At 34.4% G+C, this 27256-nt stretch overlaps 1 protein-coding gene across 1 annotated transcript; it reads left to right on the plus strand.

Annotated features, from left to right (window-relative positions):
* The first annotated feature begins 24598 nt into the window (after positions 1-24598).
* On the plus strand, positions 24599-25018 carry LOC129899922 (uncharacterized). Its single transcript, XM_055974918.1, has one exon. The coding sequence runs from the start codon at positions 24599-24601 to the stop codon at positions 25016-25018; it is 420 nt and encodes a 139-aa protein (XP_055830893.1).
* Positions 25019-27256: the final 2238 nt, after the last annotated feature.

Consider the following 27256-nt stretch of genomic DNA (forward strand, 5'->3'; position numbering starts at 1 on the left):
AATATCAACAAAAAATAAAAATACAACTACTACTACTTATAATATTAGTAACGAAAACAATAATAATAATAATAACACAATAATGACAATAATAATAATAATAATAACAGTAAAGAAAATATACTAATAATAATGATAATAATAATAACGAAAATAATAATAATAGTAATAATAATAATAATAAGGATATCAGCTCCATGTGAAGGAATGAAGACTACATCGAGACTCCATTTTTGCTCCCAAAGCATTCATGCAAATAAGAAGAGAGTGACGGAATTAGGAAGCTAATATTTTTAGGACAATATTTAAGCATAATGACAACAAAAAAAACAAAGGAACATGAAGTAAATATTACCTGTTGCAGGGCAGTGAACGGGGATGATTTGGTCATGAATCTACCCTCGTTTTTTAAGTAAATTCAAGTGCAAATTCAGAAAGAAGATTCGAGAATTTTTATAAGATATATTTGAATACGAGTGTAGGAGTTTTTGTTTATGCCAAAAATCTATCCCAATACCTCCGCCCTGCTTCTCTCCGTTTTCTCTCCTCTCTGGTCCGTGTCAGTCCCCCCCCCTTCCTTCTGTCCAATCCCTCTATTTATAGGGAGATGGAGATTAAGTAAAATAATGAAAGAAAATAGATGATTAAAATAATGCGGAGTGGGCGAATGAATAAAATAATGCGGAATGGGGTAAAATATTAAAATAATGCGGGCTGAATGCAAAAATAAAAAATAACGAAGGAATATATATAGTGATGGAAAAATGATATATTTATTATTTATTTATTTTTCGGATGAAAGAATACATATTTTTTTATTTTTTATACGTATTTTTTTTATTTTTTAAATAGGAATTCGGATATATATATATATTAAACATGGACAAAGAATGATGGGTTAATTAATATAATATTATTATAGGATATGGGGAGGGCACGCGTGGGGTATATTATATATATATATTATTTATTTTTTATCGGAAAAAACTATTTATTTATTTATTAATATTTTTTGAAAAAGAGGGGACAAAAAGGGCGCGGCGGAATTATATATATTTATTTTTAATTATTTCTGTCGGATGAAATAAAATATTTATTTATTATTTATTTCTTTATTTATTTTTAAAAAAAACAAGGGGACAAAAGTACGGCGGGGCACGCGGGTCGATTAAATAATGAATATATTTATATATAGGAAAATGGGAGGGGACATATTATGTTAGTTAATATATATATATATGGGGAAATGGGGGATAGTATTTATATATTATTCTGAAAATAAGGAGGAGGGGACAAGTATGTATATTAGTGTATAATTATCATATCTTATTATTATTTTTTTTATATATATTTTTTTATTATTATTATTTTTGGATTTCGGAATATACATATATATAATTAATTACTTTTAACTTTAAAGAGACAAAGCGTGGTGGGCAGTATTTTTTTTTTTTATTATTATTATTATATATTTTTTTATTTTATTGTTTTATAGAAAGGGTGAGTATATTAGAATAGTAATAGTGTTGGACTATGAGGGGAAAAATATATATTATTTGCATGTTGCAGTATTAATGGAAGAATTAAAAATGTTGTTAAGATAAAATTAATTATGTGTTATTTAGGGGAAGAAACGAAAACATAAAATTAATTAATTAATTTATGAAATAATTATTAGAAATAAATAAACTCTTTTACGGGTCAATTTTGAATATTACTAAAAGATAATAAAATAATAGAGATTGTATATATTATGAAGATGACAAAATTATTTAAAAATAAAACTTGAAAATATGCATGATTTTATAAAAGCTAATTATTTTAATTTATTTAAAATTGAGAAAGGCTAGAATTAAAATAATTAACTTGAAAAGGTGAGTCTATTAATTAAGTCAAGCTAATTAACAAAATATTAAGTTTAGAAATAAAAAATCTTTTTTGAGATAATTTTCGAATATAAAATAAAAATATTAATGTTCAATAATTATATACATATATATATACCAAAATTATTTTAAAATAATAATATACATGCATGGTTTTATTTTTTATTTTTTAAAATTAATTTTTAAAAAAATAAAAATAAATTACGTTGTCGATGGTCAAAATTGGGTGTCAACAGCTGTCCCTCTTTGACTGAAGACGATGAAAGAGTTTTTGGACAAAGAAGTTGACATAATAACCAATTTTGTCCCAATTATCAACGTTGAAATGAAGTTTATGAAAAATAAAAAAAATTGTGAAAAATTATGGGTGCATTTTGTTTCTGAGTTTCTAACAAGTCTCGAGTTTGCTCAAGAATTAAGCTAAATACAGCTCTGGAGTTATGCCAGAATAATGTGGAGTGAGTTGAAAACACCGTCAATCATAAGATTGTGTCGGTATCAGTGAATGAGGAAAATGTTGACAGAGGTGGCCAAGGAAGAGAATAAGATTGAACAAATTAAGAATTATTTAAAACAAATGAGGTAAATAAAAGGATAGATAGTGACAATATAAAGAGATAAAAGTGAAATTAAAAACCTGGACTCGACAAAGGGCGAAAATATTATGAAGAACGAAGTAAAGATTAGCCAAAAAATTGTCCCAGTATCGAGTTATGACGAGACTGGATTTTAAAACCTGAATCATGGACGTAGGCTGAGTAGAGTTCGAGAATAGATTCATGACTGTTGTTGGTGAGTTTAACTTTCCAACAAATATCCCCCGTTTACTGCTTAGAAACAGTTCCACGTTATGCTGCGGTTTCTGCAAAACTTAAACTTGATAAGATAATTAGTAAATATTAAATATAAAGCAATGTGCAATAAGCTCATGGGAATGACACCTCTAGGGTGCGAGTACATGAAAATGCGGCCATGCAAGCCGTAATGATTTAATAAAATCAAAACGTATGAAAAATAGAGTTTTAAGGCCGATAATTCATGATAATGGTGCCTTTCAGCAATGATTAATGAAATGAGGCCTTAACCCAAATGATTTATGAAGAATGCGACTTTAATGAAGATTGCAATTTCTCAAGTCAATGATTAATGAAAATGATGTCTTTGCAAATATTGCAACTTTTACAAGCGTTTTATACAATTATATTTAAAGCATTTGTGCAAAGCAGTAGAAAGCAATTGAAAGCCATGTGGAGCGCAATAAAACATTTGAATATATCGAAAAGTATTAGTGCATTGCATTTGATAATATTTGAAAGTATTTGTGCAATGCGTTTGAATATATCGAAAGCATTTGTGCAATGCGTTTGAATATATCGAAAGCATTTGTGCAATGCGTTTGAATATATCGAAAGCATTTGTGCAGCGCGTTTGAATATATCGAAAGCATTTGTGCAGTGCATTTGAATATATTGTAAGCATTCGTGCAGTGCATTTGAATATACTGGAAAGCATTAGTGCAGTGCATTTGATAATGTTTGAAAGCATTTGTGCAGTGCATTTGATAATATCTGAAAGCATTTGTGCAGTGCATTTGATATATATATATTATTTATTTATTTTTTATCGGAAAAAACTATTTATTTATTTATTAATATTTTTTGAAAAAGAGGGGACAAAAAGGGCGCGGCAAAATTATATATATTTATTTTTAATTATTTCTATCGGATGAAATAAATATTTATTTATTATTTATTTCTTTATTTATTTTTAAAAAAAACAAGGGGACAAAAGTACGGCGGGGCACGCGGGTCGATTAAATAATGAATATATTTATATATAGGAAAACGGGAGGGGACATATTATGTTAGTTAATATATATATATATATATATATGGGGAAATGGGGGATAGTATTTATATATTATTCTGAAAATAAGGGGGAGGGGACAAGTATGTGTATTAGTGTATAATTATCATATCTTATTATTATTTTTTATATATATATATTTTTTTTATTATTATTTTTGGATTTCGGAATATACATATATATAATTAATTACTTTTAATTTTAAAGAGACAAAGCGTGGTGGGTAGTATTTTTTATTATTATTATTATTATTATATATATTTTTTATTTTATTGTTTTATAGAAAGGGGTGAGTATATTAGAATAGTAATAGTATTGGAATATGAGGGGGAAAATATATATTATTTGCATGTTGTAGTATTAATGGAAGAATTAAAAATGTTGTTAAGATAAAATTAATTATGTGTTATTTAGGGGAAGAAACGAAAACGTAAAATTAATTAATTAATTTGTGAAATAATTATTAGAAATAAATAAACTCTTTTACGGGTCAATTTTGAATATTACTAAAAGATAATAAAATAATAGAGATTGTATATATTATGAAGATGACAAAATTATTTAAAAATAAAACTTGAAAATATGCATGATTTTATAAAAGCTAATTATTTTAATTTATTTAAAATTGAGAAAGGCTAGAATTAAAATAATTAACTTGAAAAGGTGATTCTATTAATTAAGTCAAGCTAATTAACAAAATATTAAGTTTAAAAATAAAAAATCTTTTTTGAGATAATTTTCGAATATAAAATAAAAATATTAATGTTCAATAATTATATACATATATATATACCGAAATTATTTTAAAATAATAATATATATGCATGGTTTTATTTTTTATTTTTTAAAATTAATTTTTAAAAAAATAAAAATAAATTACGTTGTCGATGGTCAAAATTGGGTGTCAACACCTTCAATTCAGTTAGAGCCATCTGATAAGGAGAAGTAGAGATAGGCTTGGTGCACTACTCTAAATCTATCACAAAATTGATATCATGGTCGAAAGGAACACTTGGAAAGTCTGTAGCAAAAACATATATAAACTCCCTCACCACCCTCGTGGTCTCTAAAGGAACTGACTCATTCGTGAGATCACATAAAAGGGCAGCCCGGTGCACTTAAGCTCCCGCTATGCGCAGGGTCCGGGGAAGGGCCCGACCACAAGGGTCTGTTGTACGCAACCTTACCTTGGATTTCGTGAGATCACATACATGAGCCAAATAAGAGAAACAACCTTTATCCAAAAAACGACGAGCATGAATATAAGATATCACCCCCTTATGATATAAACTCATATTACCCTTCCACACCAATCTAGGAAAACTAGGATATGCTAAAGTCACAGTCTTTGCCAAGAAATCCAATATAGCATGATAGGGAGATAACTTGTCCATACTCAATATCACATCGAAATCAAGCATGTCTAACAAAATCAAGTTTGCACGGGTCTCTCTATTCGAAAATATTATCAATCACCCTCAATATACCCGATCCACCACTAAAGACATGACAATTGGGTAGAACAGTAATAGGCACAGCAAAAGGTTGATACACATAATCATTACCCACATCAAAATAGGTCAAGATATAAGAATATGTAGACCCTAGATATAACAACATTGAAACAAGTTGATGGCAAATTGGAACAATACTTGTAATAACTACACCATAGTCCTTTACCTCATATCTACCCGGTATAGCATAGCTGACAGTCACCTCTAGCCTGCGAACCACCATGAGGTCTACCTCTAGATCCACCTTAGTGCCACATCTAGTACTCTATAAAGCACCTCAAATAGCTAGAGTGAGAGTAGAATGAATAGCTGGTGTCCCGTGCCATCAAGTAGAACGAGCATGTCTCAAGAAATCTTAGGCCATATGCCCAAACTCATCACACCCCTAACATCCTCGAGGACTTAAACTCCTTGGAGGATAACCATAAGTATCAACACGTCAACTGGGGCCCGAAGAACAAGTATAACTAGTCAAACTCAATCTAGATCCATATGTACCAATTATGCCTTAAATAGCTGCTTGGACTAGTCTACCATGATAACCATGGGTGCCTGGAATAGAATACTCTCTACCTCTGGAGGAATGACAACCAAAACCTATCGACATAGCCGCTTGGCCTCGCCCTATCTAGCATATCAGAATCTCTCTTTCATCCTAGCGTGGTTAATAATACACTTAAAGGTACCACTAGATAGCACAAGAAAGGTTGTAGATTCCTAAACATAACCAGTGCATCCCTTCACCAGCTTGCAAATCCGCTCAAACTCGGTGGGAATACTAAACACGGCATAATGAGACAACTCATGGAAGTGAGCTTCGTACTTTTATACTGATAGGGAGCCCTGCTCAAATTTGTCAAACTCATCCCTGCATTGATCACGGAGGCTATAAGGTATAAACTTCTCCAGGAACACCTCTATAAATTGCGCCCAACTCATCATAGGGGAACCAGTAGGCCTACGAGCAATAACCGATCTCCACCACTCTTTGTCTACCCTTGTAAACTAATAAGAAGTGTAAGCTACTCCAAGGGCCTCTAGAATACCAAGGTTGAACAACTGTCTTGCACTCAATCAAAAAGTCATAGGCTTTCTCTTTGGCCATACCATCAATTATGGGAGGTTCCAATCAAACAAACCTCTCAAAGATCTTCTGCTCAGCTACTGACATGGAAACACTAGCAGAAACTGGCAGAACTACAACTCTCAGAGGTACAATAGAAGGCACTGAAGAAAAACCTAGAGTCTAAAACCCAACACTATGCCCCTGAACTGGCGGTGTAGCCCCAACTGCTATCGAATAGCCTGAAGTACCTAGAAGAACACCAGGATAAGGAGCGCAATCCAATCTAGCCAACAATCTAACCAAAAACTCCTAAAGCATCGAAGCACTATCAAGAACTGTAAGAGACTAGGCTGGCCTCTGCTCCTCATTCGTCTACTCATAATCATCCTCATGCTCATACTTGGGCTTAGGTAATGTCTCTCTAGCTCATCCATGAGAATATGTTTCCCCTTGCTCAACCTCAACTCCTGACTCTACCACATCCTCTACCTCGCCTGCAAACTAGAACTCGGGCAGCAGGTGCAGGCTCACCCTCGGTGACTCAAGCTCTTATCCTTACCATCTGCGTAGAAGGAATATATTAGAGGTATACAACACTTGATATGAAAGAATTTCTCCTAAAAAGTATCTTGTAGCCTCTCAAAGATAAGTATGGACGTCTACGTATTGATCCATAAGATTCTACTAGACACCCTGCTCTTTAACTTATGAGACTGGTAACCTAGCAATCTGATACCAATTTATCATGATCCAAAAATTGAGGTCATGATGACACACATCTCGAACCCAATCCTGATGTGTAACCTTAAAAGTAGAATCCATACAATACTCCCAAGAGAGGTCAGGCCACAATTTAACGAAAGGAAATACAATGAAGAAATAATCTCAAAATCTGATATCATAAGTATAAAAAGCTTCTCATACAATATTTGAATCTAAAATACACATAATTCTCTTGGAAGGTACTAAGAAAAAGAAAATAAGGATAGACTAGTGACAATATGGATCATGAGATCTCACCACTAATCTAGAGCTATAAGTCCACTAAAGAATCAGATGCCACGCGGAATGCCCTGGCTAGAATCTGCATCAAAGATGACACAAATATAGGGATGAGTATAATCAACATGTACATATTAGGTTTAACTGACTGAGTATAAGGGTTTAATCAAACTTATAAAGTAAACTAAAGAATGCTTTCACCTTCATAGAAAAAATTCCCACTCTGGCTTAGGTGCCTCCAATTTATATAGAACGACGCGATTAAAGTAAACACATAAGTACAGTTTGATATCACAGTTTATCAGATAAGTCAAGTATCACATATATCAATGCAATATAATATGATGATGCAATGATATGGTGGTATGATAGAATCAAGGCTGTCGCACAACCTTTTGTATACACCTGTCAGGTTAATGCTTCCGAACAAGGACTCATGGGACACTCATAGTCCATATACTGAATCACAATCTGGAAATATCATCAACTTTCAAACTAGCTTGTGATCAAGGATCATAAAGGTGCCACATTTTATTCTCAAAAAGACTGTCACAATTCTCAACTTCCCAATATCATTGTTATAAATGAATGAGGATACATGCATCATAATATATATGGAATAAAGGTAATATTCTACTCAACATGTGAAACAAGGTTCAAGTTCTCCAAACTCAACTTAAGCATGATATTCACCCTCAATAGATAACAATAGGAAGGAATTTCACTAACACAAATGTACCCTCTTTCGAATACAAATTAATACCCAATTATACTCAAACTATCAACTCAACCCCTCAGGCAGGCAATTCAAGTCAAGTAGTCCTCTTGCACCTCCATCACAGATGAATCAGGGATTACACATGCTAAAACCAGATAAGATAGCAAAAAAGGCCCCTATACGGGCTATACAACACAAATAGGCCCCCTACATGGGCATCGCAATTAATTTAATAGTCCAAATCTACGCTACAACCCCATTTCATAGTGTATAACATAAGATTGACTAATTACCCCATCCCAGTCTCAAGAAGAATAACCAAGCCTATCTCAATTGCTAAAACTGTACTCGAACACCTCTATCGGAGGAACAAACCTTAAATTCAACTCCCAAAATACTAACCCACTATCATGAATGAAATATACACGTCATGAGGAGTCCACAGACATCTATATTTTAAGGATTCAAAATCGAGCGTAAAATGATCCAAAAATCGATTGATTTTAAAATAGCCGCAACTGGAATTTTATTTCAAAAACACGTTCTATACATTAAGGGGAGTTTGTGGTTGAAAAACCCCATAAAAATTGACCAATAATTGAGTTCAAACCTAACACTTCAATTTTAAGAAAATTCAAGGGATTTGGGGTTCAAAATCGAGAAATTAGAAGTTAAGATCATGATATACCAAATGGAAATGAAGGATTTTAGTTAGAAAATAAATTACCCAATGTTTTCCCAAAAATTCTCATTCCAATTGCCTTCCTTGAGCTTCCAAAAGTCAAAAATGGAAGAAATGATCCAAAATCCTGATTTTGGACTCTCAGGTGTTGTGATTGTAAACCCCGGTCTCTATAGCGATGATTGTAAAAGCCACACTGGTTCATGAAAGCAACCCCTGCAATTATCCTCCACTTTGTGAAAGCGAAGGCCTACGCTAAAGCAGAATATTGCGAAAGCGACAGCCTATCGCGATTGCGAAGGCACCCTAACGCAGACCAACTTTTCACCAACTCTCAAAGTCATCGAAATGCCCCTCGGGATTCATTCGGAGTCCCGTACACACAAACCATATCTGCACTCCTACTAAATTTAATGTTCAGGACTCAATGGAACCATCATAAGTTGAATTTGAGGTCTTCTTGACCTAAAACTTGATAAGTCCCAACTAAACTAACTTAGAAACTCAAAAAGACCAAAATGAGCTCGGGACCTCCAAAAAATATAATGAGCCGCTCTTAGGACTAAAATCACCCACTGAAACCAATGGAATCATGAGAAATCCAATCCGAGTCTCCGAACTCAAATTATTTATCAAGGTCAAACATAACTTATTTAAAACCAAACTTTCCAACTTAGTACCTCAATTTCACGAAACTACTCCAAATTTAAAAACAAAGACACTCTTAGACTAATTTTCATATTTCAAAGCTAATGAAACTAAAGGAATTTAGTTCCTATACTCGTAGCTTTAATTGGTAACGAAAACCACTTTTGAGGAACTTAAACCTGCAAAACTCAACAACTTGCACAAATCACAACCTATAAAGAATTTATCAAAACCAATTGCACAAACAAGTCAAATAACACCTTGGGAGACTAAAAAGGGTAAAATGGTACTTTCTCAAGAATTTTTGAAAATGACCCTCAAGGTCATTACAGTGAGATTCAATATTTGTCCAAGCAGATTACCACGAGATCCTATACAGGCCATGAAAGCTTTGACAGACCGTGAACTTGATCATAAAAAGACTGTTGAGATGACCAAGGAAACAAAGCCAAGGAAATTGAGATGGGACAATATACGGGTCGTGCAAGTATTCATGGATCGTGAACTCCTCTATGAAAGGAAACACAAGGAAAGCTTGAATGGGATTTATACGACACCCTCCACGGGCCATGAAGCTCTTCATGAATTATGAAGATGCCTGTGGAGGGAATATGATCAGAACTCTATGAGACTAAGTCAAAGTTCATGGTTACTTGTGTGGCCTGTGAACCTCACTACGGATCGTGAAGTTTATCATGGACCAGTGTTGACCTAGTTTTACTAGTTTGTTTAGGATTTTGTTTATTTTCTATAAATAGTCCATGTAGGGTTTATTATTATGTTACACAATGTTTACAGAGTTGAGGAGTTTTTTTATGCACATTGAACACATTTGACTTCGTGAACGACTTTTCAAGCATTGAACGTGATAAACAACTATTACTTTCTTTGATTCGTTGTTCTTCCATTGTTTCAAGATTAATTATTTAATTATCAAAATTTATTATTGCATGAATTCTACAAAAAAATCGTGATATCTTTCTTGCGATCATGAGTAGCTAAACTTCACAACTAGGTTTGTGGGAACCATGATGAAATAAAAAGAGAATTTAATAAGTGAAGTACTTAAGAGTGAATATTACTAGTCCTAATTGGACTTTCTAGTTTCCAATATATAACATTAGATTTCTAACAATATCTAACAAATAATAAATTAATTAAAAATAAAAAATGGAAAATTAATCAAAATATTTTTTAATCAATTTATTAACATTATCTTTTATTGAGCCGAGGGTCTTTCGGAAACAGCCGTCCTACATTGGTAGGAGTCAGGTCTGCGTACACTCTACCCTCCCCAGACCCCACGATGTGGGATTTCACTGGGTTGTTGTTGTTGTTGTTGTTATCAATCTCATCATTAATAATATCAATCTCCTATTTGGTTCTTCCTTTATTCTTTTATTTGTTAATTCTTTTTTTAAAAATAAATCATTAGGTAGTTGGGACTCTACAGGGAAAAAATTTACTACTAAAAAACTGATAGTTTTTTTAGTTTTTTTAATTCAAAAATAAAGTTTTTTTAAAAAAAGTATTTTTATTTCTAAAATCTGTTTTGTTTTTTAAATATGTATTTTCTTGTAATGTGTTTTTAGACGAATGATTTTTTGTATGAATATGCATAAATTGACAATAAATTTCGATTTGAAAATACTATATTATTTACAATTAGCATCTTATATATTCAAATTTTATAATTATTTTTAAAATCATTAAAATAAGTCAAATTTGCTAGTTTGTATATAATTTTTATACTGAATGAAATGAATATATCTTGTTAAATATTGATTCACAAGTGTCATGTATTGTATGTAATGTACTGTTTTTTAGGATTAACTTTAATTGATACTATTGAAATCAGTTTATATATCAATATTAAATAACTATTTTTTATTACAGATTGATTTCAATTTAGATGACAGATCGTTAAAATAATTGAAATTCATAAATAAAGTAGATGAAAGGAGCAAATTCACATTATGTAAATTTACTAATGTATGTCAACTTTTATACACTTTCTAAGCACTTATTAAAAGTATGATAGTTCACATTTTTTTGGAGAATCAAACTTCATTCCTATTTCATAAACAGTAAAATGCTTATACTTACTAATGGATATCAATTTTTATACATTTTCTAAATATGAATAAAAAATCTAACTGACCGCAAGTTTGTTGGGATATCAAATTTCATACATATTTCACATAATAAAATTCTTATACATATCAAACTAAATTTACTAATTGATATCAACTTTTATTCATTTTCTAAACACCAATATTATTACAAATTGATATCTAGAGTTGACTGCTAAAGATTTTGTACGCAAAAAATATAACTGCATAATTAATGTGAATATAAAAATACAAACTACATACCATAGTCATATCAATATATTTTGTATGTATAGTTTATATTCAATTAGTATATAAATAAATATTAAATGTGTAACTAATATGAATAGATTAACGCAAATTTCATATGTTTCACACCTGTAATGATCAGAACTAGGGCTAAGCCATGACACAATGATTAGGATTACGAGGGATACTAACCAAGCCATCTTATCATACATTGCATACATAAGAGAAATAAACATAGTAAAATAAGTGGAAGTAACAACTCAAGGAAATGATTCTAAGGTATAGAACTACTCAATCAATGTTTGAATGGACTACATCACAACATCTTCTAAGCATGCCTCTACTCTAATCTATTAAAGGGGCCTTAGGACACACTCCTAGCTCACCCAAATCATATGAACAAAGTCAAGTAGTCAATGAGAACGACAAGTCATGTCCTCGATGGAATGAAGACTCACCAATTCTTTGATATCTAAAGCACTCTCGCCATGAATCGGATGATCGACGTCCGTTCCAACATAAGGAGACAATGTAGGCAAAATATGTGTTAGTTCAAAGAAGGTATTAAGTATGTGAGATATGTGTGAATAAGTAAGAGGACCTGAACAATATGACATGAGGTGAATGACCAACATAATAAAAATGAATAAGGCTTAAAAGCATTTGAAAACATATGAAAGCCTATTGTCAATGCATCATAAAACTTCATAGTAAATATCAAAACTCAACAATCAACTTGTGTGGGATAAGACCTTTAACCAATATCTTAAGACCATGCGAGCTATAACATGGAATTTGATGTACCCCACATTGAGAATGGGCAGGCTACCTTCCCAGGGTATACTCCATCATGATACTCAACTCAACTCAACTATGTTATATGTGGATCAACTAGCTAGGCCATGAAGGCAATCCTACGTAGACAATGTAGTTTGGGACTTTAGGTTTCTACTAGGATTTTCTTGGGTAATTAACTGCATTATCAGATCAACCCCCACCTAGAAGTCCTCTTGGTGCTTAGTCAATATCCCAACGAAACTCATTATAACATGATCATAACATAATAGGTAAAGATAGTACTGTCTATCAATTCATGTTTATAAAACATATCAAGAGTAGCTCATTAACTTTAGCAACTCATAAGAATCCATAAATTTAGTGGAAATTGTTCTTATAACAATCTTTAAACATGATTGTGTGAGAATTGTACTTATCACACCATAATAACTATAGTTGATAATAATTTTATCAACATCATTACTTCATCATAAAAAATAAAAAATCTCAATTTTAAATCATAGAACTTTCCTTGAAAAGCATTAAACTCATAATCAACTCATGAAAATTATCTTTAACTTCATAATCATAACTTGGAAAATAGCTTAATGCATGGGCATTCATAATTCAACTGAAAATCATGAAATTCATGTAGAAACATGCTTAGAATAATCATTGATAACAATTCAAAATAAAATTGATACAACCCAATGCAATTCACAAAAAAAAACTAGGGTTTATAAACTATTCAAAATTGATGAGACTTTCAGAAAACTTTGGGCCTCCATGGGTGAATGAAACCCATGAATCAATCCCAAAATACCTTAATTCAAATCACTTAGATTTGAGAAGATACCTTGAAGAGAATCTGAAACCCCAGCTTGTAGCTTGTAGCTTGTAGAAAAATCCTTAAGATAATTATGTTCTTGCCTTGGGAAAGTTTGAAGAGTGATTTTAGAATGAGGGAATTTCAAAGGATTGGGTAGATATAGGCTTGAACATAGCCAAAATAGTGTCTAGATTCGTTGAACTGAACTCGGAAAATGATATAATTATCTTACATTAAATTCGAAATTTGACCCTATGAGTTCATTCCTGAAGTTAGCCTATGAGTCTTTTCTATGACTCATCTACATAACTACGAGTCATCATTTGGACTCGTCTGGCAGGTCTTGAAACCTGAAAACTTGGAGTGTCTGAACCTCTTAAATGAGTCGTGATTATGACTCGTCATTATGATCACGAGTCGTCATCTTGACTCGTCTTGAAGGTCTAAAAACCTGCAAGTTTAATAGCATTTAAAGTTTTGAAATGGGTCATTCTTATGAATCGTCAACAGGATGACGACTTATCCTATTGAGTTGTAGAACCTCTCCTGAGGGTGATTCTGGGTTAGTGTGAAAAACTCCCTCTACTACTCATCTCTATGAGTCATAGAAACCTCTACGAGTCGTAGAGTTAGTCGTAATATTGAATCTAGTCGATATTTTTAAAGATTCTCTCTCATTCCAACTTTTCGACTTTTGGGGTCTTACAATATTTTCTCTTTGGGAACATTCTTCCTCAAATGAGATTAATTTTTAATAGGAAAGACATGGAAAGAAGGACTAGCAATCCAACATGAACATGATGATATCATAAAATGCATAGAACATGAAAATTTCAAACTTAACATAAAAAATGACTTAGAATCAACTTTCATGAACATATATGCATCTAAATAACATAGGAGAAACCAAATACGTAAGAGTTCAATTAACTTGAATAAGAACAACTTACTATTTTAGACTTGAGTAGAGGGAAAGAGGTACGGGTATCATTTCATCATATCCGCCTTTGCTTCCCACGTAGCACTTTCTACTTGTTGATTCCTCCATAATACTTTGATAGAAACAACTTATTTGTTTCTCAACCTATTAGCTTTCCGGTCTAAGATTTCAACCGTAACCTGCTCATAAGTTAAATTCTTGTCAATTCTTACATCTTCCAATGGTATAATGGAATTTGGTTCACCCACAAACATCCTCAACATAGATACATAAAACACCGGGTGAACCATGGCTAATTAAAATGGCAACTCCAATTTATAAGACACTTTACCAATACGTCTCAATATTTTATAAGGTCCTACATATCTAGGACTTAGTTTCCCTTTCTTTCCAAAATGCATTACACTCTTCATGGGCGAAACCTTCAGATAGACACAATCATCCATTTGAAATTCAAGCTCTCTTTTCCTAACATCTGAATAAGAATTTTGATGACTTTAAGCTGTCTTCAGCCTCTCCCTTATGAGTCTCATCTTTTCCATAACATCTATTACCAAATCTGGACCAATCAAGACTATCTCACCTACTTTAAACCATCCCATCGAGGACATATATTTTCTCGCATATAAAGCTTCAAAAGGAGCTATTTGGATCCTAGAGTGATAACTATTATTATAGGCAAACTCGATCAATGGAAAACAATCATCCCAAGTTCCTTTAAAATCAATCACTCATGCTCAACATATCCTCTAAAGTTTGGATCGTTGTTTCGGCATGACCATAGGTTTGAGTATGGAAAGTGGTACTCAACTTATACTTTGTACCAGGACCCTTTTGAAACAACTTCCAAAAGTGTGAAGTGAATTGAGTACCTTGATCCGATATAATGGACAAGGGAACACCATGAAATCTTACCAATTCATGAACATACAACTTAGCATAGTCTTCGGCATCATAAAAAGTCTTTATGAATAGAAAATGAGCTGACTTAGTCATTCTATCCACAACAACCCAAATGGAATCATGTTGCTTCTTAGTATAAGGTAAACCTGTTATAAATTCCATATTCACATTTTCCAACTTTCAAGTAGGAATTTTAATGTCTTCGGCTAGACCTCCTAGTCTTTGATGTTGAACATTAATTTGTTGACAGTTAGTACATTTAGCCACAAACTCCACTATGTCCTTCTTCATGCAATTCCACCCATATACTTCCCTCAAATCACGATATATCTTGGTGGAACCTGGATGAATTGAATATTGAAAGCTATGGGCCTTATTCAATATCAACTCTCTTAACCCACCAACAGTAGGTACACATAATCGACCTTGATAATGAAGCACATCATCTCCCCATTGGGCGAAAGCCTATAAGGATTTTTCTGCAATCGACTTCTTTAAATCGACTAACACTAGATCATGGTCTTATTTTGACCTATTATTTGCCACAAGAGATGATTCTGAACCATTATGCCCAAGAATACCTCAATCATTGGAATCAACCAACCACACACCTAGACGTGCCAATCTATGAACATCTTTAACCAATTATTTCTTAACTTCTTCAACATGTACAACAACACTACTCATAGACAATCTACTTAGTGCATCAGCAACCACATTTTCTTTGCCCAGGTGGTACAATACACTCATATCATAGTCTTTCAATAATTTAAGCCATCTCCTTTGCTGAAGGTTCAAATCATTTTGTTTAAAAACATATTGTAAACTCTTATTGTTGGTGAACACATCCACATGGACACCATAAAGATAGTGTCTACAAATTTTCAAAGCAAACATAGCCACCACTAGTTCAAGATCATGGGTTGAATAATTTAGTTCATGCACCTTAAGTTGCCTAGAAGCATAGGCTATCACTTTACTATGTTGCATAAATACACAACCAAGACCAACCCTTGAAGAATCATAATAAACAACAAAACCATCAGACCCATCCAGCAAGGTCAAAATAGGAGCGGTAGTGAAACGATCTTTCAACTCTTGGAAATTCTTCTTCCAAGCTTTCGACCATTTAAACTTCACCTTCTTTTGAGTTAACTTATTCAAACATGATAAGATCTATGAGAAACCTTCCACGAACCTTCTATAGTATCCGGCTACGCCTAAGAAACTTCTAAAATCCAAAGGGGACAATAGTCTAGGCCAATTCCACTGCCTTGATTTTCATAGGATCAACTATAATCCCTTCATCAGACACAATGTAATTAAGAAAAGCTACTTCCCTTAGAAAAAAATCACACTTGTTGAACTTGGCAAATAATAGTTTTTCCCTTAGAGTTTGGAACACAATCCTCAAGTAATTAGCATGATCCTCCTCATTCTGAGAGTTAACCAATATGTAAGCAATAAACAAAATTATAAACATGTACAAATATTGTTTGAACACTCTATTCATCAAGTCCCTGATTGTTGCGGCGGCATTTGTTAAACCAAATGACAAAACTAAAAACTCATAATGACCATACCTTGTTCAAAATTCCATTTTGGGAGTATCAATCTTAGAGAAATAGCTTGCCCCTTGAAATTGGTCAAACAAATCATTTATCCTCAGAATTGGGTATTTATTCTTGATGGTTACTTTTTTCAATTGCCGGTACTCAATGCACATATGTAGTGAACCATCCTTCTTTCTAACATACAAGAGAGCAGCACCCCATGGAGATATACTTGGTCTAATGAAACCTTTATCTAACAAATCTTTCAATTGATCCTTTAACTCTTTTAATTCCATCGGAGCCATTCAGTAAGTAGGAATAGAAATAGGCTCAGTACTCGGAAGAAGATCTATACCAAATTTAATTTTCTTTTTAGGAGGAACATCGGGTAGATCATCGGGAAACACATCTGAAAACTCATTAGCAATAGGGACCGACTCTAGAGTAGGGGCTTTGGAATTTTTATCCCTAACCCTCACAAGATGGTAGATAAAGCCCTTGGAAATCATTTTCTGAACTTTAACGCACAAAATAAATTGACCTTTGAACACAGAATTACTACTCTTCAATTCTACGATCAACTCATTAGGAAATTGGAACCTAACCACTCGGGGTCTATAATCAATAGAAATATAACATGCATATAGCCAATCTATACCAAGGATAAAATCAAAATCATTTATCTCAAGCTCAACTAGATCACATAGAGTAACTTTATAGAAAACCAAAACTGGATAACTTTTATAGACTCTTTTAGCCACAATCGACTCACCTACGGAGGTATATATGGAAAAAGGTTGTAACAACATTTCGAAGCTAACATAAAATCTCATGACCACATAAGGGGTAACAAAACAAACATTTGCACCCGAATAAAGTAAGACATCAACATCATAGTGAAAGACCCTTTACCTACTGATAACAACATCGGGATTGTCCTTCACCTCTTACCTACCATGAAGAGCATAAAATTGATTGTTGCATTGGCCACCCTTTAGTTTCACTTGGGCACCTTGATCAACTTGGCATTGAGGACGACCATCTTTGACCCTACAATCTTTAGAATTATGACCTGACTTAGCATATTAGTAGCACATACTCAATCCCAATAAACACTCACCCTTGTGATTCTTGCCACACTTCTTGTATGCGAGGATCACTTGATTAATAGGAAAACCTCTTTGAGGCTTAGGGTTGGACAGTCTATCCTTGTAAAACCATTGAGTAGTGGAATTTGAGGATTTTTGGCTGGAGTACCTTTTGTGAAAATGAGGACATCCACCACCTCTAGACTTAGCAAGAGAGAAATCACCACCATCAGTCCTTGGCCTCTTGGACTCCCTAGTTTAAACCTTTAGCTTCTCACTCTCTATTTTCTCCACATAAGTCATAAGTCTAGATATATCCATTTCCCAAATCAACATGATCATCTTACATTTCTTAGAAACCATATTCGACACACCCAACACAAACTTGCTCATATGAGTTCTTTAGTCGGCACCATGAATGGAGCATATTTTGACAACTGGGTAAACTTGAGGACATACTCCCTCACACTCATTCCACCTTGCTTAAGGTTGATGAATTGTTGTACCTTGCCCTCCCTCAACTCCAATGGGAAAAAGCAATCAAGAGACACCCCTTAAAACTCATTCAAATTCACAGGATCTGCCTCTCTAGGCCTCTCACTTTTTCATTGATCAAATCAAATTTAAGCAACACCCTTCAATTGATACGTAGCCAACTTCGCCCTCTCAACCGGGCTAACCACCATAATATCCACAATCTTGTGAATGCTATCAATGAATTCTTATGGATCCTCTTCCACCTTGGAACCCCAAAATGTTGGAGGGTTCATCCTCATGAAATCACGAACTCTTGTCACCACTGTACCCATATTTGGGTTCATAGGAGAAACCTCTTGAGCATTTACTTAAAAGGCAGCTCAAAACTCGGCGTTAGAGACTTGTTCATTCAAAGGATCGTTCAGAGCTTATTGCTCCTCCTCAACCACATTCCTTCTAGCGAGGTATCTTTGGGGAGGCATTTTATGAAAATCTCCAAGAACAAACATTTGAGGGAAAGACTTAGAGACCACTCTATCATTTGACATAGATTGTAAAAGTAGTAAGATTTCCCTAATATGTTTTGTACCCTCCTATTCATAGATGTGGTGTGCTTCACACCAATAAACAAGCCTCTACTTAATGCAACATGTTAGACTCCCTAGGATTTTTGTAAATTTTGTGCTCTGATACCAAATTTGTCACGAGCCAAACTAGGGCCAAGATAAGATACTGCGATCGGGATTACGAGGGATCGCATCCAAGCCATATTTGCATACATTGTATACATAAGGTAAAGAAACATAGTAAAATAATTGGATCTAAAAAATCTAGGGAATGGGTCTAAGGGATAGAAGTACTCAATCAATGTCTGGATGGACTACATCACAACATCTTCTAAACATGCCTCTACTTTAGTCTTTGAAGGGGGCTTAGGAAAAGCTCCTAGCTCACCTGAATAATATGAAAAAAGTCAAGAAGTCAATCAAAATGACAAGTCATGTCCTCAATGGAATGAGGACTCAACAACTCTTTTATATCAAAAGCACTCTAGCCACAAATTAGATGATAGATGTCCACTCTTACATTTTGAGGCAATGGAGGCAAAATATGTGTTAGTACATAGAAGGTAATATGTGAGATATGTAATAACAAGTAAGAGGACATCAACAATATGACATGAGATGCATGACCGACATGATGAACATGAATAAGGCTTAAAAGTATTTGAAAACATATGAAAGCTCATAGTCAATGCATTATAAATCTTCATAGTATATCTCATAACTCAACATTCAACTTCTATGGGATACGACCTATAACCGACATCATAAGACATGTGAACTACAACATGAAATCTGATGTAACCCATATCGAGAAGGGGGAGGCTATCTTGGCAAGGTATAATCCGTCATGGCACTCAAGTCAACTCAACTCAACTATGTTATATGTGAATCCACTAGCTAGGCCATGAAGGTAATCCTATGCAATCAACGTAGTTTAGAACTTTAGGCTGCTACTAATATTCCCTTGAATAACTAATAGCGTTATCAGACCAAACCCCACCCAGACCAAACCCCACCTAAAAGTCCTCTCGGTACTTAGTCAATATCTCAACGAAACTCATTATAACATGATCATAACATAATAGGTAAAGATAGTAATTGTCTATCAATTCATCTTTATAAAACATATCAAGGGTAGATCATTAACTTTAGCGATTCATAAAAATCCATAAATTCAGTGGAAATTGTTCTTATAACCATCTTTAAACATGATTGTGTGAGAATTATTCTTATCAAACCATAATAACTAGCTTTGATCATAACTTGATCATCATCATAACATTTTCATAAAAAAACATAAATCATAATTTTGAATCATTGAACTTTCCTTGAAAATCATTAAACTCATAATCAACCCATGAAAATCATCTTTAACTTCATAATCATAACTTGGAAATAGCTTTATCCTTGACATTCATAATTCAGCTCAAAATTATTTAATTCAAGTAGAAACATGCTTAGAATCATCATTGATAATAATTTAAAATAAAATTGAAACATCCCAATGCAATTCATAAAAAAAACTAGGGTTTATAAACTATTGAAAATTGAATAAGACTCTAAAAATACTCTGGGTCTCCATGGGGGAAAGGAACCCATGGATCAATCCCAAAATACCTTAATTGAAATCACTTATATTTGAGAAGAAATTTTGAAGAGAATCTGAAACCCCAGCTTGTAGCTTGGAGAAGAATCCTTGAGAGAATTATGTTCTTGCCTTAGGAAATTTTGAAGAGTGATTTTAGAATGAGGGAATTTCAAAGGATTGGGTACATATTGTCTTGAACTTAGACAAAATAGTGTCAAGGTTCATTAAATCCAAAATTTGACCATACGAGTTGGTTCCTACGAATCATAGGTGGGATGACGAATCGTCAGGATGACTCATCTTGTAGGCTTTGGAAAAGACCTGAAAATCTAGTCTTTAAAGTTTGTGTACGAGTCGTATCTATAAATCTTGTTTTTGACTACGAGTTGTCGTTTGCACTCTTCCTGCAGGTTTTGAAACTTACAAACTTAGAGTTTTTGAACCTCTACATATAATCCATGATTATGGCACATCATTATGATCATGAGTCGTTATCTTGACTCATCTTGCAGGTCAAAAATCCTACAAGTTTAATAGCCTCTGAAGTTTTTTAAATGGGTCATTCTTACAACTCATCAACAGGATGATGACTCATCCTTTTGATTCGTAGAACCTCTACTGAGGGTAATTCTGGGTTAGTGTGAAAGATTCCCTCTACGACTCATCTCTACGAGTCGTGAAACCTCTATGAAAGAGTAATTCTAAACCTGAATCCAGTCCACATTTCTGAAGATTTTTCTTTGGTTCCAACTTTTCATTTCTGGGGTCTTACACGACCCAATCCATCTGGTTGTGCGGATACCTACTCTAATATCCAGATAGGATAACCCTTATATAAATAACATGCGAAAGTTTAACAGTTATTAAATAGCAACCTAAAAAGTCAGAAATACACCAAAATTGGATTTTTAAAACACGAAGATTTGTTACCAAAAACATACTAACCACCCCTAGGATACTAGTCTTAACAGGTATAAGAGTTTCTAAAGATACACAGTATAAATAAAGTAATGACACAACTCCCACCATAAGGAAGGAAGAGTAGAAGTTGTTGGATAATCATCTTCGTCTTCACCTAAGAAACATCACTAATCCTGCAACCAGGCTATACCAAATGGCATAGCAAGACTAGTATCAGTACAAACAACATGTACTGGTAGTCATCATCCATCAGTTTGATATACACTGCATAATATAAAGAACTCAACATGAAAAAAACATACTCTTAAGGAAATACACCACTAGACCTTTATGCACAAGTCTTACCATTCCCCATAACATAATTAAATTTGTTCAAGCCTAACTCTTATCCCTTCTATTTGGTCCTCTGGCAACTCTAATACAGATCAATACAATCAGTAGGAAGGACTCATAGGTGAGGTTCAGAAACTTAGAGATTTAGGGTTCAAAAAAGTTTCTAGGAGGAGGGGTCCTTACTACCTATAGAAGCATTGATGACCCATACATTGGACTCGTAGGTTGGGTCATGAGTTTTGGAATTTTAGCTAAGTGTTGGGGTATTATACGGACCATACCTATGACCTGTAACTCTTTCTCCGAACCATAGACCTAAGTCATAGGTCTAAAATACAATTTCCAGTAACTCAACTTTAGGAGCACAGACCTTATGGCCCATAGGTCCCCACTCATAGGTTAGTCCTACAGTCTTTAATGAAGGGTGTTTTGGTCTTTTTCCATTATTTTAGCTATGTACCTAGATGTTTTTGGGATATTATATTAAGCCTATAAAATCCTAAAACCTTCAAATTATCACCATTCCCATTTATTTTCTCAAAATCTTTCTAAGGAATTAAATATTCTCTCCCAAAGGACTCTTTTTTTTCATCAAGCTAGGGTTCTAAGGTTCAAGCTTCTTTTTCAAATTTCATATTTGATCTTCATCAAGGTATGTGGGTATTCATCCATGGATACTTTTCATCCATGAATTCCTAAAGATTTCTCCCAAATTCTATGTGAAATTCAATTTAATTTGTAAGACCCTGGAAGTTGGATCAAATGCCTACCAAGAGACCCTTTAGGGTATGTACTCAGCTTCAAAGCTCATTGAAAGGGTTCGTGCAGGAGTCAACAGATATGGGAATTAAGGGGAAGGATCTATAAAGGGATCAACAAACCGTGAAGCCATCTTGAACTTGACCTTTCAAGACCCCTAAGTTGGGTGAGGACCACGACCCATGTTTAGCACCATGAACCGTGGTGGCCTCCATGGGATCCACCTCTCTAACCCAATCCAATCCCTCAGGATCACGATCATCACCATGACCTATGGTGAGCTTCACAAGCTGTGGTGGCCCTTTCGTGCAGGAGCCTGACTCAGTTTAAGTTAGGGGTGTTTAGGTCTTTTTTTATTTATTCATGAATGTATTTGGATGGTTTTTGGGTTAGATCTTATTCTATTAACTACACTAAACCCTCCTAACTCTCTCATTCTTACTCTAACATCTAAATTATAAAATCCTCTCTCTAAAGTTCTCTATCAAGGGTCTTCTTCTTCCTCAAGTAAATTACAAGAGAATTTATGGTAAAGTATCCAATTCATTGTAATTAGGGCTTCAAAGTGATCAAGGTATGTGGGAATTCGTCCATGGAGTCCCAAGGTTTTCTCAAAATCTCTTTTATGAATTCTTCTTTTAAGCCCTAGTTTTCATAGATTTGCGTTAGGTCTTCTTAATTATGACTTATATTATGATTATTGATCAAATTATGCATAATTAACATTACATTGCATGATTTCAGGTTGAATTTCAGTGACCTATGCCATATGATATTTTCAAGTATGTTTTTAAGGATTTATGATCATGAATTTCAAAGGATTTCGATGAATGTTTTATGAATGTTTATCAAGGCTTATGAATGACTCATGAAAGGTTATGAATGATGTTTTAAGAAAGTATCTATAGTGTGAAGGGTAATTCTCACACACTCGTGTTATTCAGGTAAAAGGATATTCTCACCAACTCATGGATTTTTATGAATCAATCATGTTAATGAACTACTCTTATGATTATTTTATGATAAGGATTGATATATATTTTATTTTCTTTCCTAATGATATTAATGGCTATAATTTATGACTTTCTATTAGGATAATGACTAATCACCGAGATGACTTTTAGTTAGGGTTTGGTCTGGTAGCCAAAGTAGATACCGAAGAAAATCTTAGTAGCAAACCTTTAGTCCCTAACTACATTGACCGCATAGGTTTATAATGTCAATATGGCTTAGCTAGTGGATCCACGTATAGCTCATGATTTTATGATGTTCTCACGGAGTCTAACTTGGTAAACTAGCCTCTCCCTTCTCGATGTGGGAGTTACATCAAATTCAATGTTATAGCTCTCATGGTCTTAAATATTGGTTAAAGGTCCTATCCCACACCTAGGTATATGAAACGGTATGAGTTCTCGTGATGATGTTTTGATTCATTGACCATATGATTGTGCTGTTTAATTGTTTTCAAGGTGTTATTCATGTTTTAAGATATTGGTCATGCATCATATGTTCATATTGATTATGTACTATTTTTATTGTTCATGCATACATCTCACATTGAATTCCATGTACTAACGCATATTTTTGCCTACATTATATCATAATGTAAGGTCTAACATTCACGCTCATCCTCACATTCGTGGAAAGAGCTTATTACCATTTCCCTTTGTGGTGAGTCCTCAAGTTTTGAGGATATGAAAGTTTACTTTTCCTTATATTCAAATGACTCTTTACTCTCTTATATTTGGTGAGCTAGAAGTTTGTCTTATGCCCCCATCTAGACTAGTAGAGGCATGTTGGATATCATGAAGTCTATGTTGTCTTTTCATTGCTTTTATTCTCTTAATTTATTTGTTATTAAAAAAAAATTCACTTTGTAGTTCATATCATTTTAGTGGCTTTGGTTACTGATGGTGGACTAGGGTCACATCCTCAATTGGGGGTGAAGGAGAGGGGAAATATTGGTAAGAGGGAGATGATTTTTTATAAGTTGAGAGTAGGATCATGGAACATAGGGTCTCTTACAGGAAAGTCCATAGAACTAGTGAAAAATATTAAGAGGAGAAAGATTAATATAGTCTGTGTTCAGGAGACTAGATGGGTAGGTTCCAAAGCTCAAAATATGGACAGATTCAAATTATGGTACTTAGGAGGCTCAAGAGATAGGAATGGAGTAGGTATTCTAGTCGATACGGATCTTAGGGAGAGTGTGGTAGACGTTAAGAGAATAAGTGATAGGATGATATTTATTAAGCTAGTTATAGGCAGGCTTATTATGAACATTGTTAGTGCATATGCACTCCATGTGGGCCTAGATGAAGAAGTCAAAAGGCACTTTTGGGAGGATTTGGATGAAGTAGTGACAGGTATACCTAGTACCGAAAAGATTTTCATTAGTGGAGATTTCAATGGCTATATCGTTACAACCTCTAATGGTTTTGATGATGTCCATGGAGGCTTTGGTTTTGGGGAAAGGAATGGCGGCAGGGTTTCTCTCTTGGAGTTTGCCAAAGCTTTTAAGTTGGTTATTGCTAATTCATAATTTTAAAGAGAGATAATCAATTGGTCACCTTTAGTATCATGGTAGCTAGGAACCAGATTGACTACTTACTCTTCCAAAAGGATGATAGAGGCCTTTGTAAGGATCGTAAGGTTATTCCGAGTGAAAATATTACACCCAACATAAGCTTTTGGTGATGGACTTGGAGATTAAGAGGGATAGGAGAAAGAAGACCCTTTATGATCGACCGAGGATTAGATGGGGGTCTTAACTCCCACCTTTTCTTGGGAGATAGTGGAGAAGTTGAATAGTTTAGGGACCTGGAGTAGTAGGGGAGATGTGAAAAATATGTGTGACATGACAACTGATTGCATTAGAAAAGCAGCTACCAAGGTTCTTGGGGTATCTAGAGGAATCTTTGGTGGTAATCAAAGAGATTGGTTGTGGAATGGAGAAGTACAAGGCAAAGTGAAAGAAAAGAAGGTTGCCTATACAGAGTGGTTGGAGTATGTGGATAAGGAGGATAAGAATAGGCTTAAAGATATCTATAGGAAGGCAAAGAAGGAAGCGAAGTAGACAGTCACTAGTGCTAAGACCGCAGCTTTTGAATGCTTGTATGTCGAGTTAGGAGAAAAATATGGGGCTAAGAAATTGTATAGGCTCGCCAAAATAAGAGAGAGAAAAGCACGTGATCTGGATCTAGTAAAGTGCATCAAGGACAAGGAAAGTGAAGACTTAGTGGATGAAACCTCTATCAAGCAAAGATGGCAAGCTTACTTCCATAGACTCCTAAATGAAAAAGGAGACAGAGAAATTGTACTAGGTGATTTGGTGTACTCTCATAGTCTTCAAGACTTTGGGTATTACAGGTATTTTAAGGTTGAGGAGGTTAGACATGCTGTTAGCAGGATGAGGAGGGGGAGAACGACCGGGCCCGATGAGATTTCGGTGGACTTTTGGAAAAGTACTGACAAGGCAGGTTTGGAGTGGTTGACTAAGTTGTTTAATGTTATTTTAAGGATGGCTAAAATGTCTGATTAATGGAGGTGGAGTACTATGGTTCTATTGTACAAGAACAAGGGTGATATCCAAAACTGTAACAATTAAAAGGGTATTAAATGACTAAGCCACAAATTTGGGAGAGAGTGGTAGAGATGAGGGTGAGGAGAGAAGTGTCAATATCAGAGAACCAGTTTAGATTCATGTCGGGGTGTTCAACTACTGAAGCAATCTATTTTATGCGGAGACTGGTGGAGAAATTTAGAGAAAGAAAAAAAGATCTCCATATGGTGTTCATTGACCTTCAAAAGGCTTATGACAAAGTTCTGAGGGATGTTGTCTAGAGGTTTCTAGAGGCTAAAGGTGTCTCGATGGTGTATATTAGGGCGATAAAGGACTTGTATGTTGGATCCAAGACTCGGATTAGGATGGTTGGAGGTGACTCAGAGCATTTTCCTATTTAGGTGGGACTACCTCAGGGATCTATGCTGAGCCCTTTTCGTTTTGCCTTGGTGATAGATGATCTGACACGGTCTATTCAGAAGGAGGTTCCATGGTGTATACTATTTGCGAATAACATAGTTTTGATTGATAAGACTCGGGATGGAGTTAATGATAGGTTGGAGATTTGGAGACAAACGCTGGAGTCTAAAGGGTTCAGATTGAGCAGAACCAAAATAGAATACTCGGAATGCAAATTTAGTATTGTGATGGATGAAGAGAGAAAGGAAGTGAGGCTTGCCATCCAACCTATCCCAAAGACATAAAGCTTTAAATATCTTAGATCCATCATCCAGAGTAGTGGGGACATCGATGATGATGTAACACACCACATTGGGGCAGCATGGTTGAAATGGAGGCTAGCCTTTGGAGTCTTGTGTGATAAGAAAGTACCACCTAAACTTAAAGGTAAGTTCTACAAAATGGTGGTTAGACCATCATTGTTATATGGAGTAGAGGGATAGCCAGTAAAGAACTCTTATATTTAAAAGATGCATGTTGTGGAGATAAGAATGTTGAGATAGATGTGTGGACACACTAGGAGTGATAAGATTAGGAATGAGGTTATTCGGGAGAAGGTGGGAGTGGAATCTATGGTCGACAAGATGAGAGATGTGAGACTGAGATGGCTTGGGCATGTGCAGAGGAGGGGTGTCGACGCCCCAGTTAGAAGGTGCGAGCGGTTGGATTTGGGGGCTATACGGAGGGGTAGGGGTAGACCAAAAAAGTATTAGAGTGAGGTGATTAGACAAGATATGGAGCTACTCCATATCACCGAGG

The sequence above is a fragment of the Solanum dulcamara genome, chromosome 8 (assembly GCF_947179165.1).
Source record: "Solanum dulcamara chromosome 8, daSolDulc1.2, whole genome shotgun sequence".
Lineage (NCBI taxonomy): Eukaryota > Viridiplantae > Streptophyta > Magnoliopsida > Solanales > Solanaceae > Solanum > Solanum dulcamara.